We start from the raw sequence: 19755 nt of genomic DNA, 5'->3' as shown, positions 1-19755 counted from the left end.
ATACGTCCCAAGGAATTTATCTAGAGGCATAGTTTTATAGTAATAATTAGAGTGCTTTTGGTTTTAGTGTATGAATTTATAATGTGGTGTTATGTGCAAGATGTGCGGGGTACATCAGATTATAAAAGTTTGTTGTGTCAACAGGGCATAAACTAATTTTAGTAATTTGTGGATGTGTGGTACGCTTTGAAACAATCCTTAATGCAAAGGCCAGGTTTCGCAGGGCAGGTTTCACTATGGTAAGTTGTGTCCTTTCGGATTCCCCTCTTGGAGCATACTCTGCACCGTTTTTGGCCTGTCCTCGCTGTTTGGGGAACCTGTCCTGGGAAATGTTGACCTGGGACAATACGGATACTAACAGATTCAGAAGTACTTGGGCCCTCACCTCCCCGAGTGCCAAACATTAGGGCCTTGATGACTTCCTCCTGAAACTGAAGGAAGGTCCCCGTATTGCCTGCAGATCGAAACAGCACAAAAGCATTGTACATTGTCATCTGTACAATGTGCACGGCCAATTTTTTTGTACCATACTTTGGCTTTTCGCATGGCACTGTATGGTTGGAGGACCTGATCAGAAAGATCCACACCCCCCATGTACCGATTGTAATCCAAGATACAATCTGGTTTTGGGTCTTGTGTTGTGGTCCCACGAACAGTGACAAGGGTGCTGTTGTCATGGTGCATGGTGGCCAAGACAAGGACATCCCTTTTGTCCTTATACTTGACCACCAGCATGTTGTCGCTGCATTGGGCTCTGCTTTCCACTTTTCTCAGTGTTTGCGGCTTAGGGAGGCCTCGCTGATTTTTTTCACACTGTGCCACATGCAGCTGTACCTCTGGCAGAGAGGGCCTTGAAGAGTGGGATGCTTATTGACAAAATGACTAAGTATGGACAAGGCAACTGTTAGGTGGATTCATAACTGGCTTAGTGATCAGACCCAAAGAGTGGTCGTAAATGGCTGCACATCCAGTTGGAAGAATGTCTCAAGTGGGATACCACAGGGTTCTGTCCTGGGCCCTGTATTGTTTAACATCTTTATCAATTATTTAGATGAAGGAATTGAGGGTGAACTGATTAAATTTGCTGATGACACAAAGCTAGGAAGGATAGCTAATACTACAGAAGAGAGAGAGAGAGGATTCAAAAAGATATAAATAAACTGGAGCAGTGGGCAGCAATTAACAGAATGGTTTTTAACCCCTTCATGACCCAGCCTATTTTGGCCTTAATGACTTTGCCATTTTTTGCAATTCTGACCAGTGTCCCTTTATGAGGTAATAACTCAGGAACGCTTCAACGGATCCTTGCGGTTCTGAGATTGTTTTTTCGTGACATATTGGGCTTCATGTTAGTGGTAAATTTAGGTCGATAATTTCTGAGTTTATTTGCGAAAAAAACGGAAATTTGGCGAAAAATTTGAAAATTTTGCAATTTTCACATTTTGAATTTTTATTCTGTTAAACCAGAGAGTTATGTGACACAAAATAGTTAATAAATAACATTTCCCACATGTCTACTTTACATCAGCACAATTTTGGAAACAAATTTTTTTTTTGCTAGGAAGTTATAAGGGTTAAAATTTGACCAGTGATTTCTCATTTTTACAACAAAATTTACAAAACCATTTTTTTTAGGGACCACCTCACATTTGAAGTCAGTTTGAGGGTTCTATATGGCTGAAAATACCCAAAAGTGACACCATTCTAAAAACTGCACCCCTCAAGGTGCTCAAAACCACATTCAAGAAGTTTATTAACCCTTCAGGTGTTTCACAGCAGCAGAAGCAACATGGAGGGGAAAAATTAACATTTAACTTTTTAGTCACAAAAATGATCTTTTCGCAACAATTTTTTTATTTTTCCAAGGGTAAAAGGAGAAACTGGACCACGAATGTTGTTGTCCAATTTGTCCCGAGTATGCTGATACCTCATATGTGGGGGTAAACCACTGTTTGGGTGCACGGCAGGGCTCGGAAGGGAAGGAGCGCCATTTGACTTTTTGAATGAAAAATTGGCTCCAATCTTTAGCGGACACCATGTCGCGTTTGGAGAGCCCCCCGTGTGCCTAAACATTGGAGCTCCCCCACAAGTGACCCCATTTTGGAAACTAGACCCCCCAAGGAACTGATCTAGAAGCATAGTGAGTACTTTAAACCCCCAGGTGCTTCACAAATTAATCCGTAAAAATGAAAAAGTACTTTTTTTTTCACACAAAATTTCTTTTAGCCTCAATTTTTTCATTTTCACATGGGCAACAGGATAAAATGGATCCTAAAATTTGTTGGGCAATTTCTCCTGAGTACACCGATACCTCACATGTGGGGGTAAACTACTGTTTGGGCACATGGTAAGGCTCGGAAGGGAAGGAGCGCCATTTGACTTTTTGAATGAAAAATTATCTCCATCGTTAGCGGACACCATGTCAGGTTTGGAGAGCCCCCGTGTGCCTAAACATTGGAGCTCCCCCACAAGTGACCCCATTTTGGAAACTAGACCCCCCAAGGAACTGATCTAGAAGCATAGTGAGTACTTTAAACCCCCAGGTGCTTCACAAATTAATCCGTAAAAATGAAAAAGTACTTTTTTTTTCACACAAAATTTCTTTTAGCCTCAATTTTTTCATTTTCACATGGGCAACAGGATAAAATGGATCCTAAAATTTGTTGGGCAATTTCTCCTGAGTACACCAATACCTCACATGTGGGGGTAAACTACTGTTTGGGCACATGGTAAGGCTCGGAAGGGAAGGAGCGCCATTTGACTTTTTGAATGAAAAATTATCTCCATCGTTAGCGGACACCATGTCAGGTTTGGAGAGCCCCTGTGTGCCTAAACATTGGAGCTCCCCCACAAGTGACCCCATTTTAGAAACTAGACCCCCCAAGGAACTTATGTAGATGCATAGTGAGCACTTTAAACCCTCAGGTGCTTCACAAATTGATCCGTAAAAATGAAAAAGTACTTTTTTTTCACGCAAAATTTCTTTTAGCCTCAATTTTTTCATTTTCACATGGGCAACAGGATAAAATGGATCCTAAAATTTGTTGGGCAATTTCTCCTGAGTACGCCGATACCTCATATGTGGGGGTAAACCACTGTTTGGGCGCATGGCAAGGCTCGGAAGGGAAGGCGCGCCATTTGACTTTTTGAATGGAAAATTAGCTCCAATCGTTAGTGGACACCATGTCGCGTTTGGAGAGCCCCTGTGTGCCTAAACACTGGAGCTCCCCTACAAGTGACCCCATTTTGGAAACTAGACCCCCCAAGGAACTAATCTAGATGCATAGTGAGCACTTAAAACCCCCAGGTGCTTCACAGAAGTTTATAACGCAGAGCCATGAAAATAAAAAATTATTTTTCTTTCCTCAAAAATGATTTTTAGCCCGGAGTTTTTTATTTTCCCAAGGATAATAGGAGAAATTGGACCCCAAATGTTGTTGTCCAGTTTGTCCTGAGTACGATGATACCCCATATGTGGGGGTAAACCACTGTTTGGGCGCACGGCAGGGCTCGGAAGGGAAGGCATGCCATTTGGCTTTTTGAATGGAAAATTAGCTTCAATCATTAGCGGACACCATGTCGCGTTTGGAGAGCCCCTGTGTGCCTAAACATTGGAGCTCCCGCACAAGTGACCCCATTTTGGAAACTAGACCTCCCAAGGAACTAATCTAGATGTGTGGTGAGCACTTTGAACCCCCAAGTGCTTCACAGAAGTTTATAACGCAGAGCCATGAAAATAAAAAATTATTTTTCTTTCCTCAAAAATGATTTTTTAACCCACAATTTTTTATTTTCCCAAGGGTAACAGGAGAAATTGGACCCCAAAAGTTGTTGTGCAGTTTCTCCTGAGTATGGTGATACCCCATATGTGGGGGTAAACCACTGTTTTGGCACACGTTGGGGATCGGAAGGGAAGTAGTGACGTTTTGAAATGCAGACTTTAATGGAATGCTCTGCGGGCGTCACGTTGCGTTTGCAGAGCCCCTGATGTGCCTAAACAGTAGGAACTCCCCACAAGTGACCCCACTTTGGAAACTAGACCCCCAAGGGAACTTATCTAGATGTGTGGTGAGCACTTTGAACCCCCAAGTGCTTCACAGAAGTTTATAACGCAGAGCCGTGAAAATAATAAATGTTTTCTTTCCTCAAAAATATTTTTTTAGCCCAGAATTTTTTAATTTTCCCAAGGGTAACAGGAAAAATTTGACCCCAAAAGTTGTTGTCCAGTTTCTCCTGAGTACGCTGTGACCCCATATGTGGGGGTAAACCACTGTTTGGGCACATGCCGGGGCTCGGAAGGGAAGTAGTGACGATTTGGAATGCAGACTTTGATGGAATGGTCTGCGGGAATCATTTGCAGAGCCCCTGATGTGCCTAAACAGTAGACACCCCCCCTAAGTGACCCCATTTTGGAAACTAGACCCCCCAAGGAACTTATCTAGATGTGTGGTGAGCACGTTCAACCCCCAAGTGCTTCACAGAAGTTTACAACGCAGAGCCGTGAAAATTAAAAATCATTTTTCTTTCCTCAAAAAAGATGTTTTAGCAAGCAATTGTTTATTTTCACAAGGGTAACAGGAGAAATTGGACCCCAATATTTGTTGCCCAGTTTGTTGTGAGTACGCTGATACCTCATATGTGGGGGTAAACCACTGTTTGGGCGCACGTCAGGGCTCGGAAGGGAAGTAGTGACATTTGAAATGCAGACTTTGATGGAATGGTCTTCGGGCGTCACATTGCATTTGCAGAGCCCCTGATGTGCCTAAACAGTAGAAACACCCCATAAGTGACCCCATTTTGGAAACTAGACCCCAAATGGATCTTATCTAGATGTGTGGTGAGCACTTTCAACCCCCAAGTGCTTCACATAAGTTTATAACGTAGAGCCGTGAAAATAAAAAATAATTGTTCTTTCCTCAAAAATTATGTTTTAGCAAGTAATTTTTTATTTTTGCAAGGGTAACAGGAGAAATTGGACCCCAATAGTTGTTGCCCAGTTTGTCCTGAGTACGCTGGTATCCCATATGTGGGGGTAAACCACTGTTTGGGCGCACGTCGGGGCTTGGAACGGAGGGCGCACCATTTGACTTTTTGAACGCAAGATTGGCTAGAATCAATGGTGGCGCCATGTTGCGTTTGGAGACCCCTGATGTGCCTAAACAGTGGAAACCCCTCAATTCTAACTTCAACACTAACCCCAACACACCCCTAACCCTAATCCCAACTGTAGCCATAACCCTAATCACAACCCTAACCCCAACACACCCCTAACCACAACCCTAACCCCAACACACCCGTAACCCTAAATCCAACCCTAACCCTAATCCCAACCCTACCCACAACTGTAACCCCAACACAACCCTAACCCTATCCTTAACCCTAACCACAAGCCTAATCTTAACCCTATTTCCAACCCTAGCCCTAATTCCAACCCTAAGGGTACCGTCTCACATAACAATTTACCAACGATCACGACCAGCGATACGACCTGGCCGTGATCGTTGGAAAGTCGTTGTGTGGTCGCTGGGGAGCTGTCACACAGACCGCTCTCCAGCGACCAACGATGCCAAGGTCCCGGGTAACCAGGGTAAACATCGGGTTACTAAGCGCAGGGCCGCGCTTAGTAACCCGATGTTTACCGTGGTTACCAGCGTAAAAGTAAAAAAAAAAAAAAAAACGTACATACTCACATTTCGGTGTCCTTCAGGTCCCTTGCCGTCTGCTTCCCGCTCTGACTGAGTGCCGCCGTACAGTGAGAGCAGAGCGCAGCGGTGACGTCACTGCTGTGCTGTGCTCTCACTTTCTGGCCGGCAGACAGTCAGAGCGGGAAGCAGACGGCAAGGGACCTGAAGGACACCGAAATGTGAGTATGTACGTTTTTTTTTTTACTTTTACGCTGGTAACCACGATAAACATCGGGTTACTAAGCGCGGCCCTGCGCTTAGTAACCCGATGTTTACCCTGGTTACAAGCGAACGCATCGCTGGATCGCTGTCACAACGATCCAGCGATGACAGCGGGAGATCCAGCGACGAAAGAAAGTTCCAAACGATCTGCTACGACGTACGATTCTCAGCAGGGTCCCTGATCGCTGCTGCGTGTCAGACACAGCGATATCGTATGGATATCGCTGGAACGTCACGGATCGTACCGTCGTAGCGATCAAAGTGCCACTGTGAGACGGTACCCTAACTCTAATTCCAACCCTAACCCTAAGGCTATGTGCCCACTTTGCGGATTCGTGTGAGATTTTTCCGCACCATTTTTGAAAAATCCGCAGGTAAAAGGCACTGCGTTTTACCTACGGATTTACAGTGTTTTTTTGTGCGGATTTCACCTGCGGATTCCTATTGAGGAACAGGTGTAAAACGCTGCGGAATCCGCACAAAATTGACATGCTGCGGAAAATACAACACAGCGTTTCCGCACGGTATTTTCCGCACCATGGGCACAGCGGATTTGGTTTTCCATAGGTGTACATGGTACTGTAAACCTGATGGAAAACTGCTACGAATCCGCAGCGGCCAATCCGCTGCGGATCCGCGGCCAATCCGCTGCGGATCCGCGGCCAATCCGCTGCGGATCCGCGGCCAATCCGCTGCGGATCCGCGGCAATCCGCTGCGGATTCGCAGCCAAATCCGCACTGTGTGCACATGCCCTAACCCTACCCCTAACCCTAACCCTACCCCTAATTATAACCCTAATTCTAACCCTAGTTCTAACCCTAACCCTAGTAGAAAAAAAAAATAAATATATTTTATTTATTTTTATTATTGTCCCTATGGGGGTGATAAAGGGGGGTCATTTACTATTTTTTTTATTTTGATCACTGTGATAGGCTATATCGCAGTGATCAAAATACATCTGAAACGAATCTGCCAGCCGGCAGATTCGGCGGGCGCAGTGCGCATGCGCCCGCCATTTTGGAAGATGGCGGCGCCCATGGAGAAGCCGGACGGACACCGGGAGGCCCGGTAAGTATGAAAGGGGGGTGATCGGATCACGGGGGGGGGGGGGGGGGGGGGGGACCGGAGCACAGGGAGAGGGGACCGGAGCACGGGGGGAGCGGACAGGAGGACTTAGGGGGGCGGACCACGTAACGGAGCACTGGGGAGGAGATCGGTGGGTGTGGGGGGGGGACAAATTAGGTTTTCCAGCCATGGCCGATGATATTGCAGCATCGGCCATGGCTGGATTGTAATATTTCACCGTTTTTTTGGGTGAAATATTACAAATCGCTCTGATTGGCAGTTTCACTTTCAACAGCCAATCAGAGCGATCGTAGCCACGAGGGGGTGAAGCACCACTCCCCCTGTTCCTGGAGATCGGGTGAAATTGGAGTTAACCCTTTCACCCGATCTGCAGGAGCGCGATCCCTCCATGACGCATACGCTGCGTCACAGGTCGGATTGGCACCGACTTTCATGACGCAGCGTATGCGTCAAAGGTCGGGAAGGGGTTAACAGGGAAAAATGCAAAGTACTACATCTGGGCAATAAAAATGATAAAAGCATATACAGAATGGGAGGAATAGGGCTAAGCAACAGCACATGTGAAAAAGACTTGGGTATACTAATAGATCACAGACTAAGCATGAGTCAACAGGGTGATGCAGCAGCAAAAAAGGCAAAGACAATTCTGGGATGTATTAACAGAAGCATACAGTCTAGATCACGTGAAGTCATTATTGCCCTCTACTCCTCCTTGGTCAGACCTCATCTGGAATACTGTGTCCAGTTTGGGGCACCACATTTTAAAAAAGACATCAACAAACTGGAGCAAGTTCAGAGAAGAGCGACCAGAATGGTGACCGGTCTGCAAACCATGTCCTATGAGGAACGGTTACAGGATTTGGGAATGTTTAGCTTGCAAAAATGAAGACAGAGGAGACTTAGTAGCTGTCTACAAATATCTCAAGGGCTGTCACATGGTAGAAGGATCATCTTTATTCTCATATGCACAAGGAAAGACTAGAAGCAATGGGATAAAACTGAATGGGTGGAGACACAGATTAGATATTAGAAAAAACTTTTTGACAGCGAGGGTGCTCAATGAGTGGAACAGGCTGCCACGAGAGGTGGTGAGTTCTCCTTCAATGGAAGTCTTCAGAGAGGGACAGACATTTGTCTGGGATGATTTAGTGAATCCTGCTTACAGCAGGGGGTTGGACCAGATGACCCAGGAGGTCCCTTCCAACTCTACCACTCTATGAAAAGTTACCAATGAAGAGGTGATAACCTTTATCCAGCAGTGGGTGCAGCAATTCCCACACAACTTTCCCACTCACCCCCAGGACGGGTGGGCATTCAGGGGGGTTAATTTGAGTGTCCTTCCCCTCGTAGACCCTAAATCTGTGGGTGTACCCTGAGGTACTCTCACACAGTTTGTACAGCTTTATTCCGTACCTGGACCTCTTATTGGGCAGGTATTGTCGGAATTTTAGCCTCCCATTGAAGTGAACGAGAGATTCATCAATAGCGATGTCCCTCTGGGGTATGTACACCTCAGCAAATTTTCTGCTGAAGTGTTCAACCACTGGCGAATTTTATATAGACGATCAAAGTTTGGATCGTCTTGGGAAGGACACTGCGCATTATCACTATAATGCAAAAATCTTTGGATCCCTATAAATCGTGTCCTTGTCATGGCCATGCGAATACCGGTGTACTGTAGAGAATATCAGCACTCAAGTACTGACGAATCTCTGTTTTTCTGTTTTTTTTTATTATGCCCATATGCAGCACAATTCCCCAAAATGTCATCATCTCTGCTGCATTTACGGGGGTCCATCTGGAGTATGATGACGTGGGATTTGGGGAAAAATTGCTGGGCAAACAGCTTCGTCTGCACCACCATAAGATTTATTATTTCATCACTGAAAAAGAATTTGAAGAAGTCAATTTCAGTGAGGCCAATGGTGTCAAACTGGATTCCTGAGCTGCTGCTGAAATCCGGAATGACGGGCTGAACATTTTTGGGTCCATATTAGATCGATTGCTGCAGGAGTCCTAGGGCGCCTTGCTGGGGGTCCTTCCTCACCAGATGAGGAGGATGAGCAATAGAGGAATGTGGGATAATAATAATAATCTTTATTTTTATATAGCGCTAACATATTCCGCAGCACTTTACAGTTTTTCACATTATCATCGCTGTCCCCAATGGGGTTTACAATCTAAATTCCCTATCAGTATGTCTTTGGAATGTGGGAGGAAACCGGAGAACCCAGAGGAAACCCACGCAAACAAGGAGAGAACATACAAACTCTTTGCAGATGTTGTCCTTAGTGGGATTTGAACCCAGGACTCCAGCGCTGCAAGGCTGCAATGCTAACCACTGAGCCACCGTGCTGCCCTGGGATCTTCCTCACTGGCTGAATCCGTGTCGGATGCAATGACGGCGTAAGCCTCCTCTGGTGAATAGCGCCTTGTTGATGAATGGGCCATTTTTTTTTTACTTTGCCAAACCCTGCGGATGCGTATGTAAGTGGTGCTTTTACATGTGTAATGTGTGGGGCTTGTGTATAGGGTACTCTATCATAACAAAACAGAGAGGAAAAAAAAAGTACAGATAAAATGTAGAAGAAAAAATGGAAAGAAAAATCAGAAAAAAAAGTTTGTACAAAAAATACAGACGTTCACTGCAGTAATGCCCCCCCTATAAATTTATCAGACGCAAAGTCTTTTTTACAAAAGAAAAATGGACGTCACCAACAATGTGACGTCCGCTCCCCTAATGCACTTTTAATGCAAGAAAAAAAAGCTGCCTCCCTACCTATAAAACTACTCTGTACTTTTTTTTTTTTCCTAAAACAAGATCGGTCGTCAGTAACGCTGTGACGCCGGCTGTACTAACACGCTACCACTAAAACTACGCTGTACAATATTTTTCTCTAAAAGAAGATCGGTCGTCACTAACGATGTGACGCGGCTAGGCTACCTTGCTGTGTCTAAAGCTACGCTGTACTAACTACTATTATTTTTTTCTAAAAAAAAATTAAAAAAAAATCAGACGTCGCTTAGACTGCGAAGTCCGCTACACTAACTAGCTAAAAAAAGAAAAAGTCCTGTGGCGCAGTCTCTGATCAGCAGCGACACTGATCAAAGCGCTGCGGACACAGGAAGGGCAAGAATGCTCAGCGCGGGACGCCGCGAACAGGAAAAAAGAGCGCAAAAATCAATTGGTGGGAGGAGGGGTACTGGAACAGGGAAAGGGGTGGGGGAGGTGCTGCTGCTGTGATCACAGGAGTCACAGCATGCAAATCACAGCACAGAGCAGGAAATCACCGGGTTGATCGCACTGGCCACCAATGGAGTCTTTATCTCATGTGACACAGAGGGGCTGTAATAATTATAGGGGATAACTCAGGAGACTCTTTGCGTGGAACAAGACAACTACAGGACACAGTTTTATAAGTGGTAAAGTCTATATTATCACATGGTGATTCAAACAGGTGCAGAGAGAAACTCAAGTCCACAACACTTGGTGTAAATATTAAACGCAGCTCAGCAGTCTATAGGAAACGTCAGAGGAATCAAGCAGAAAGTCTATGAAGCACAATTATTCTTGAGGAAACTTGACACAAATAAATCCTTGTCTTAGTCCAAACACAGATAGATATGCTTATAAGGCAGTTCAAATCATATCTTAGCTCAACCAGGGAGGCCTGGGTAATAGTCTCAGGTTCTTGCAGAGCAGAAACAGCTTACATGTCCAGCAAATGCAGATGGAAGTAAACACGAGCAGCAGATGAAGGAGGATTACTGGAAACTGGTGTATGCAGCAGGAACTCAGAGCAGAGTAGCAGGATCACCACACAGGTTCACAGGAGCAGGTATATAGCCAGGGAGTAATCAGAGGTCAGGAGCTGGATGCAAGGCAGAATACTCTAGCACAGACTGAAGGCTGGGGTGGAGTTTTATAGAAGGAAGACAAAGTGCACAGGAGACCAAAGACGCCATCTTGGAAAAGGGCAGTAATGCACAAAAGGTAAAAAATGTTCTGAGTCCTGACAGGGGCTTAGACCACCACTCTGCATGCCAAATCTGAGATAAAGATGGCGTGCAGGGCGGTGATTGCTATTTTAGATTAACACCTTTGGCACTGATTGGCTAGAAGCTATTGTTCTGCCAATCAGCGCCATAGGGGTTAATCAGGTGAGGTGACGTTATCACCCCACCCACTGTGACGGCTGTGATTGGTGCTATGTCACAGAGCACAGCCTGTCACATGCTTTTTTATTTCCAACAACTTTATTGTCAGCTTTGCTGTGATTGGCTGGTGAGAGTTCACCAGCCAATCACAGCGATCGCCGACGCGGATCAGCCCCACGTGGTGAAGTGCCGGGATGGTCTGTTATCAGGAACAGCAGCCATCCTCACCCGATCACCACGCAATGCAGCGCGGTGACCGGAAATAGCAGCGCTGTACTAGTACTGCGGTTTGCGTTAACACAGTTCCCGCAGAGTAGTACTAGTACAGCGCATGTCAGGAAGGGGTTCATGTACACTCTGCACCCCATCTTGACTGAACAAAAACCAGAAAGGTAGTAATTTTTGCAAATTTAATAAAGAAAACCTGAAATCTCACATGGTCATCATAAGTATTGAGACCCTTTGCTCAGACACTCATATGTAAGTCCCATGCTGTCCATTTCCTTGTGATCCTCCTTGAGATGGTTCTACTCCTTCATTGGATGCCAGCTGTGTGTAATTAAACTGATAGGACTTGATTTGGAAAAGCGCACACCTGTCTATATAAGATCTCACAGCTCACAGTGCATGTCAGACCAAAGGAGAATCATGAGGTCAAAGGAACTGGCCAAGGAGCTCAGAGACAGAAATGTGGCAAGGAGCAGATCTGGCCAAGGCTACAACAGAATTTCTGCACTACTCAAGATTCCTAAGAGCACAGTGGCCTCCATAATCCTTAAATGGAAGAAGTTTGGGACCACCAGGAGTCTTCCTAGACCTGGCTGTCCAGCCAAACTGAGCAATCATGGGAGAAGAGCCTTGGTGAGAGAGGCAAAGAAGAATCCCAAGATCACTGTGGCTGAGCTCCAGAGATGCAGTAGGGAGATGGGAGAAAGTTCCACAAAGTCAACTATCACTGCAGCCTCCACCAGTCGGGCCTTTATGGCAGAGTGGCCCGACGGAAGCCTCTCCTCAGTGCAAGACATATGAAAGCCGCATAGAGTTTGCTAAAAAACACATGAAGGACTCCCAGACTGTGAAAAATAAGATTCTCTGGTCTGATGAGATGAAGATAGAGACCTTCTTGGTGATAACTCTAAGCGGAATGTGTGGAGAAAACCAGGCACTGCTCATCACCTGCCCAATACAATCCCAACAGTGAAACATGGTGGTGGCAGCATCATGCTATGGGGGTGTTTTCAGCTGCAGCAATGCTATGAGTCGATCTCACTGAAATTTTGCTTGAGCTTCCAGATCGTATCTTGACCTCCACTGTTCTGATAACGGACATTTCTTAATTACATTTTGAACTGAGGAAAGGACAACTTGTGAACGCTTTGTTATCTTCTTATAGCCTTCTCCTGCTTTGTGAGACTCCACCATTTTCAGAGTACTAGGCAGCTGCTCAGAAGAACCGATAGTTGCTGTTTTTTGGCACAAGGTTAGAGGAGGCAGGGTTTTTATAAAGCTGTGAAATTTACATTACCCGGCATTTCCTAAAGATGATGGTGAACAAGCCATAACTAACAGGCCAATGAAGGTCTCAAACCTTGGTCAAAGTTATCTGAGCACAAAAATCTACAAGGGCGCCCAAACTTTTGTATCTGCCAATTTTCATTTTCATTATTTTTAAAATGTAAAAGATGAAAATATATTGATATTTTTTGACTAAAATACAAAGGAAATGTGTAGTCTGTAACTTTAGGCCTTTTAGAGATCATTGCATCTTTAACTTGTTGAACTGTTCACAACAACAGTAATTTTCACCAGGGGTGTCTACACTTTTACATGCTATTGTACAGATTGCAGAGCTATCATTCCTGACCCCTTCCTCCAATTAGGATGGGAATCCCCTCAAGTAAACCCCTTTACCCCCCGGTGGTTTGTACGTTAATGACCGGGCCAATTATTACAATTCTGACCGCTGTCACTGTATGTGGTAATAATTCGAACTCTTCAACGGATCGCGTTGATTCTGTTTTTTCAGGACATCTTGTAAATCAGGTTAGTGGTAACATTTCTTCGATATGACTTGCATTTATTTGTGAAAAAAAAAATGGGAATTTGGTGAAAATTTTTAACATTTCACAACTTTTAAACTTTGAATGTTTATGCCCTTAAAGCACAGAGATATGTCACACAAAATAGTTAATAAATAACATTTCCCACGAGTCTAATTTACATCAGCACAATTTTGGAACCAATTCTTTTTCTAGGAAGTTAAGGGTTAAAAGTTGACCAGCGATTTCTCATTTTTCCAACAAAATATATATATATATATATATATATATATATATATATATATATATATTTTTTTTTTTTTTCCTTAGGGACCCCCTCACATTTGAAGTCACATTTGAGGGGTCTATGTGGCAGAAAATACCAAAAAGTGACAACATTCTAACAACAGCACCGCTCAAGGTGCTCAAAACCACATTCAACAACTTTATTAACCCTTCAGGTGCTTCACAGGAATTTTTTGAACGTGGAAAAAAATTAACATTTATCTTTTTTCACCAAAAATTTTTCAATTTTTCACAAGAGAAACAGGAAAAAATGAACCCCAAAATTTGTGCAATTTCTCCTGAGCATGCAAATACCCCATATGAGGGAGAAAACCACTTTGGGCATACGGCAGGGGTCGGAGGTGAAGGAGCGGTTTTTTAATGCAAAATTTCCTGGAATCATTTGCAGATGTCATGTCCGGTTTGGAGAGCCCCCGATGTGCCTAAACAGTGAAAACCCCCACAAGTGACCCCATTTTGTAAACTTGACCCCTCGAGGAATGTATTTAGATGTGTCGTGAGCACCTTTAATCCTCAGGTGCTTAACAGAAGTTTAAAACGTTGAGCCGTGAAAATAATAAAATCACATTTTCCTCTCAAAAATGTTATTTTTGCCCCAAATTTTCCATTTTCATAAAGGTAACAGGAGAAATTGTACCATAGAACTTGTTGTCCAATTTCCCCTGAACACGGCGACCCCCCATTTGTGGGGGAATACTACTTTTGAGGCACAGTGCAAAGCTCAGAAGGCGCCATATTGGAGCTCAGATTTGGCTGGAATGGTTTGAGGGGGCCATGTCACACTGGCAGAGCCCCTCAGGACCCAGAACAACAGACACCCCCATATGTGACCCCATTTTACACACTACACCTCTCATTGAATTCATCTAGGGGTGCAGTGATCATATTGACACCATGGCTGTGTCACAGAACTTTATACCATTGGGCAGTGAAGAAAAAATAAGTACCGTATTTTCTGGTGTATAAGACGACTGGGTGTATAAGACCACCCCCAACTTTTCCATATAAAATATGGAATTTGGGATATGCCCGCCGTATAAGACGGGGGTCATCTTATACGCCCAGTCATCTTATACAGCGTGTGGTTCCCAGGGTCTGGAGGAGAGGAGACTCTCATTCAGGCCCTGGGATCCATATTCATGTAAAAAATAAAGAATGAAAATAAAAAATATGGATATACTCACCCCTCCGACGAACCCTGGCTCTCAGTGCTGCAAGCGTCTGCCTCCGTTCCTAAGAATGCAGTGAGAGAAGGACCTGCAATGACGTCGCAGTCACGTGACCGCTCATGCGGAGAGCCAGGGTCCGTCGGAGGGGTGAGTATATCCATATTTTTTATTTTCATTCTTTATTTTTTACATGAATATGGATCCCAGGGCCTGAAGGAGAGTCTCCTCTCCTCCAGACCCTGGGAACCATCCAGGATCGCTCTGTGCACCCGTACCCGGCGTATAAGACGACCCCCGACTTTTGGGACAATTTTTAGGGGTTAAAAAGTCGTCTTATACGCTGGAAAATACGGTACATTTTAACCACCAAAATTTGGTTTTAGCTCCAGATTTTACCTTTTCACACAAGAAGTGGGTAAAAATGGCTCCAAAATGTGTCCCACAATTTCTACTGAACGTGGCAATACCCCATATGTGGCCGTACAGTGCTACGTAGCCATACGGAGAGACTCGGGAGGAACGGAGCGCGGTTTGCCTCCTGGAGCACAGATTTCCCTAGAAGAGTTTGAGGACTCCATTTACAGAGCCCCTAATTACTAGAAGAGAAGAATGCCCCTCAAGAGACCCCATTTGGGAAATTATACCCCTTGGGGAATTTATCTACAGGTGCAGTGATGATTTTGACTCCATGGGTATTTTCCAGAAGCAAGCAGCAGTGAATGTTGCTGAGTGAAAATTGCACACTGCTGTTGTAGTGACCAGTACGTTGTAGTGACCAGTACGTTGTAGTGACCAGTACATTATGCCCAGTCTGTGCTTCTGGAGACATGCACCCTTAAAAGGAACCTGTCACCCCCCTATGCGTTAATAACTAAAAGAGCCACCTTGTGTAGCACTAATGCTGCATTCTGCCAAGGTGGCTCTTTTATTTGGGGTCCCTTCCACCACTGAGAGAATCGTTTTTATAATTTGCCCTCCATACCGGTAGTTTGTCAGGAGGGCACGCGTTTTTCCTCCCTCCCAGCCATCAGTCATTTCCTCCTTTCCTCTGGGCGCCGTCGCCTCCTCAGCGTTCAGTTATGTCCCCAGTGCTCGCGCTGTAATTTTATTTCTCGGGCATACGCAGTTAGCGCTGCCCTTCCACTGACATCACTTGATGTCTTCATTCTCGCGCCTGCGTATGCGCGCAGCCCGAGATCCCCCCCGCAGTTTCTTCTGATTTATTCACACTGCGGGGCTGGGAATCTTGGGAAAGGTCAGAGAGGCCCGACGCTTGCGCACTGCAGTCCTCAACAGGACAGACAAAGTACGTCTGCGCCAGAGCCACGGCAAGAAGACAAGAAGAGGACGTCATCGAATGAAAATAGGATGCGCCGGACAGCGAGACCCATCAGACCCAAACCGGACTGGGACCGCCCCTGGGTGAGTATAAAATAACCTCTTTTTCTCATCTTTCAGGATACATCGGGGGCTTATCTACAGCGTTACAGAATGCATTACAGAATGCTGGAGAGAAGCCCCTGATGCCAGTGGCCGCAGCTCATATACGATTTAGACCTGTAGAAGCGCACTAGCGCGAAATGGTCCGTCGTCTCACGACACCCGCATTTTCCTGTAAGACCTGCTACTACTATTTTATGCCACAATAAAGGATTGAACTACACGTCTGACGGTGAGTGCCCTCGATTTCTCAACATTATTTATTACATGGACTATGTTTTTCAAGAGGTGCACCCCGTCCTCAAGCTCTGGCTGCACAGATTGACATACAGCAGTGAATTGGAGTTCTTAGTAATCATCACCTGTTAGTGCGGATAGATTTCTTTCTTTTTTCTTGTTTTGCGCATTATACTATTTTTGGGGTGACAGATTCCCTAAAATTAGCGGGAACACGTGATCGCTCGGCCGCTGTAGGAAGCCGGCGGCTGCGACTACTGTGCCCGCTATTAAAGTGAAATTAATATTCACTGCCAGTGCCGGCTTTAGCTGCAGCAGCCGGCTCCTGCCTCCTGCGACTCGCTGCTCCTCCGCTGCAGCTCCCCCTCCGTCTTCTGGGACCCTGACTCGAGTATTAGAAGAGAGGGGCTTCTCCAGCACAAGAAAATGTGATGAAAAACTCGGCTCATACTTGAGTATATACGGTATTTTATAGAAAAGAATTATTTTTACATCTCTTTACTATAACATTTATTTCTGCGCTGATGGTTGTTGCCTTTTTATTTTTTTTTATGTTGTTCACTAAAGGGGTTAACTAGTGGGACACTTTTATAGGTTGGGTCGTTCCGGATGCAGTGATACCAAATATGTGTACCTTGTTTTTTTTTTTTTTCATACAAATATTTATTTATGGATAGATTATCTCCTGATGTTTTTATTTTTTTTTTATATGTTTAAATTACCAGTATTTCAAAAAAAGGTTTACTTTTTTTTTTTTACTTTGTCCCCCTATGGGACAATCATTTCTTGCAGGTTGATGGCTTGTAGATCATGGGGATGCAGCAGCATACCTGTACTGTGCAAACTGTCAGCTCTGCGCTGAGGGAGAAAGCTGCTGATCGTGCTCTGTCCATGACTTAGCAACTTTCCTAGCTCTGGTGACCAGGAAGCCATTATGACAACAACGGGTCACCATAGCAACGTCATGCCGCAGGGTCTCTGATCCAAAGGCAAAGGGGCGGTCATCCCTCTGCCAGCTCCAGCATTCTATCGCAGCATTTAGGGGGTAAAGTGCCGGGAGCGGTGCGTGACTGATCCTGGGAATTAGTGCTGGGTGTCCGCTGTCAGAATCAGCTGTCACCTGGTGGTGGTCGCCCGCAGCCTCTGTGCACACACGATCACGTATACGTAATAATCCGTCCCGGGTCAATAAGGCCCAGAACTCCGGGACGGATCATTATGTCTGATGTCAGAAAGGGTTAAAGCTGAGAATCGGCACCGAGATCCCACACGGATCATATAACTGGATCTCCAATATGTAAAAAGCAAAAATGCCAAAACTTGTGTCACCGTCCAAATAATTCAGGACCTAACTGTATACTATCACCACCCAGAATCCTCTAATGTATAATCTCCCAGCAGTCTCCTCTCCTATCACCCAGAATCCTGCAGTGTATTACTGTAGAATTTCCCAGCAGTCACCTCTCTGGTCAGCAGCTCTGTGATCTCGTTGGTGAGATCTCGGACCTTCTTCTCAGGCATCGGGGAGTGTGGGGCTTCTGTGATGGGGCTCTCACTCCTGCTCCCTCTTCCGGATACATGGAGATGGATGATGGGAGTCACACAGTCACCTGATGTCTTCTTCTCTATGGTGTAATCCTGTATATGGAGAGATGCTGATGAATATTACACATAAGGAAACATAAGAACATGACATTTTATGTGTGGTCTCAGCAGCTGCCCATCCATCTCACCAGGAGCGCTCATGTGGCACTGACTACCTGGATTACTCCCTGCTGTTTGGGAGGTCCGAGGACCCTGGTAGTTGGGAGATCGAGAGTCAACACAAAGCTGCTGCCAGTGGTTTGGTGGTGGTGCTGTCTGGGCCGCTCTGTCAGCAGTGTGCTGGATACAGCTGTGAGGGGTGAAGATAGAAAGACACAGGCAGACAGTGATACAGGAGACTCTTCTATGGAATCCAACTTGGATATAGAAGCCAAGGTGGAATCGGGAACAAAACCTGGTAACTTCTCAGAGAATAACGGGAAACCCTCTGAAAGACATCCTGTTACCTATACTAATAATAGGTGTCGTTTCCCAAAACATCTTCTCCAGGTTCGTCTCGTCCGATTTGTAAGATCAACGTACACGGCTGAACATTAGATGTACAGATCTTCTTGAGGGCCCGGAATGTCGGGACTATATGATACTTATATCAGGACTGTACGGGAGGAACACATTATCCTTGTCTGCATGGATTACATGAAGGAGTTAGGAGGAGACATTACTTTGTTACTTGTGGTGGAGTAGGATTCTGCCGGCTGAGCACTCCGGATAGGGGATGGATTCAGGGAAGTGATTCAGGGATATCAAAAAGGTTTTAATAAAAAGTAAAAAGAATGGAAATATTTTATAAAAACACATAAGAAACTACTGAGGTCACTCAGCTCCTTGCAGTTTAGGTCCAGAGATGCCAGTTCTGCCTGACGGTTAGAGAGGAAAGAGTCAAAATACAACCACGATCATTAGATGCCAAAGAGCTGCGATGGCAACAGGAGCCGAACAATATCCACTAGGTCCGACATGTACAGAAGCCTGAAGTAGGGTCTAATATGCAGCCAGTGTCACAACTGTACATGGAATTCAGCAATTCTTAGTGAGACCGCCATGGCCGTCTTGGCACTAGTCACTGTTTGGCAGGCCACAGGGAATATTTTGATTTTCAGACTTTTATCCCCATATAGCAATGAAGCCCCTTGTGTCCTTGGAGCAGATAGTGGTCGGTTGAGGGAGTTGGCACAGGGATCTTCACAGAGGTGGGAGAAAGCCACAGGGACAAAACCAAAGAAAATCAGAAGTCAGTAGAAAGGTTTAAGGGAAATTATAATATTAGGAACATTAGCATAAGTCTCCACAACAGCGCCATAACATCTGTGATCTCTTATTACAGGTTAGGAGGCTAACAGGAACTCTGGAGCGAGAGGGGATCTAACAACGTCATTCCTGACACCTCGGCCTGGAGAGTGGAGCTTCAAAGGTTGGGCAGATGGTCCTTTGTAGCCAGGAATCTAGCTAGGAAGTGGGGCTGAGGAAAACAAGCTGGGTAATATCCAATGTACTTGCCTCCTTATTAGCCCTCACTTCACTTACAGACCAGTGATGTCAAGGTTACAATCTCGGCCATACTGGAAACTTGAGCCCAGGACCAGGCATATAAAAATATAGCTTAACAATGGAAAGATGTCCACATGTGGGGGTCACCTGAGCCGAGTGTGATCGATAAACCTTCCCAAACCTCAAGGAAACAGAAGAACCTAAGACGGAAAAGTTTAGGTATTTCTGTTAATTCTCCTTTTTATTTTATAACTGTTTTGATTATTTGTATCTCTCCTTATTTTCTCTTTTTATACCTTTTCTTATAGTCGCTGAGCATT

At 45.1% G+C, this 19755-nt stretch overlaps 1 protein-coding gene across 5 annotated transcripts in view; it reads right to left on the bottom strand.

Moving 5' to 3' along the window:
- Nucleotides 1-19755, bottom strand: part of LOC143808880 (uncharacterized) — a 268459-nt gene that overhangs the window by 208714 nt on the left and 39990 nt on the right. For all 5 annotated transcript variants that reach the window (XM_077292040.1, XM_077292037.1, XM_077292038.1 and 2 more), the window contains one exon: nucleotides 17804-17980. In XM_077292040.1, the coding sequence (XP_077148155.1) occupies nucleotides 17804-17980 (177 nt within the window). The remainder of the gene's footprint in view (nucleotides 1-17803; nucleotides 17981-19755) is intronic.

This window comes from Ranitomeya variabilis, chromosome 2, assembly GCF_051348905.1.
Source record: "Ranitomeya variabilis isolate aRanVar5 chromosome 2, aRanVar5.hap1, whole genome shotgun sequence".
NCBI classification, from domain to species: domain Eukaryota; kingdom Metazoa; phylum Chordata; class Amphibia; order Anura; family Dendrobatidae; genus Ranitomeya; species Ranitomeya variabilis.
This window is presented reverse-complemented; position numbering and strand designations above follow the sequence as displayed.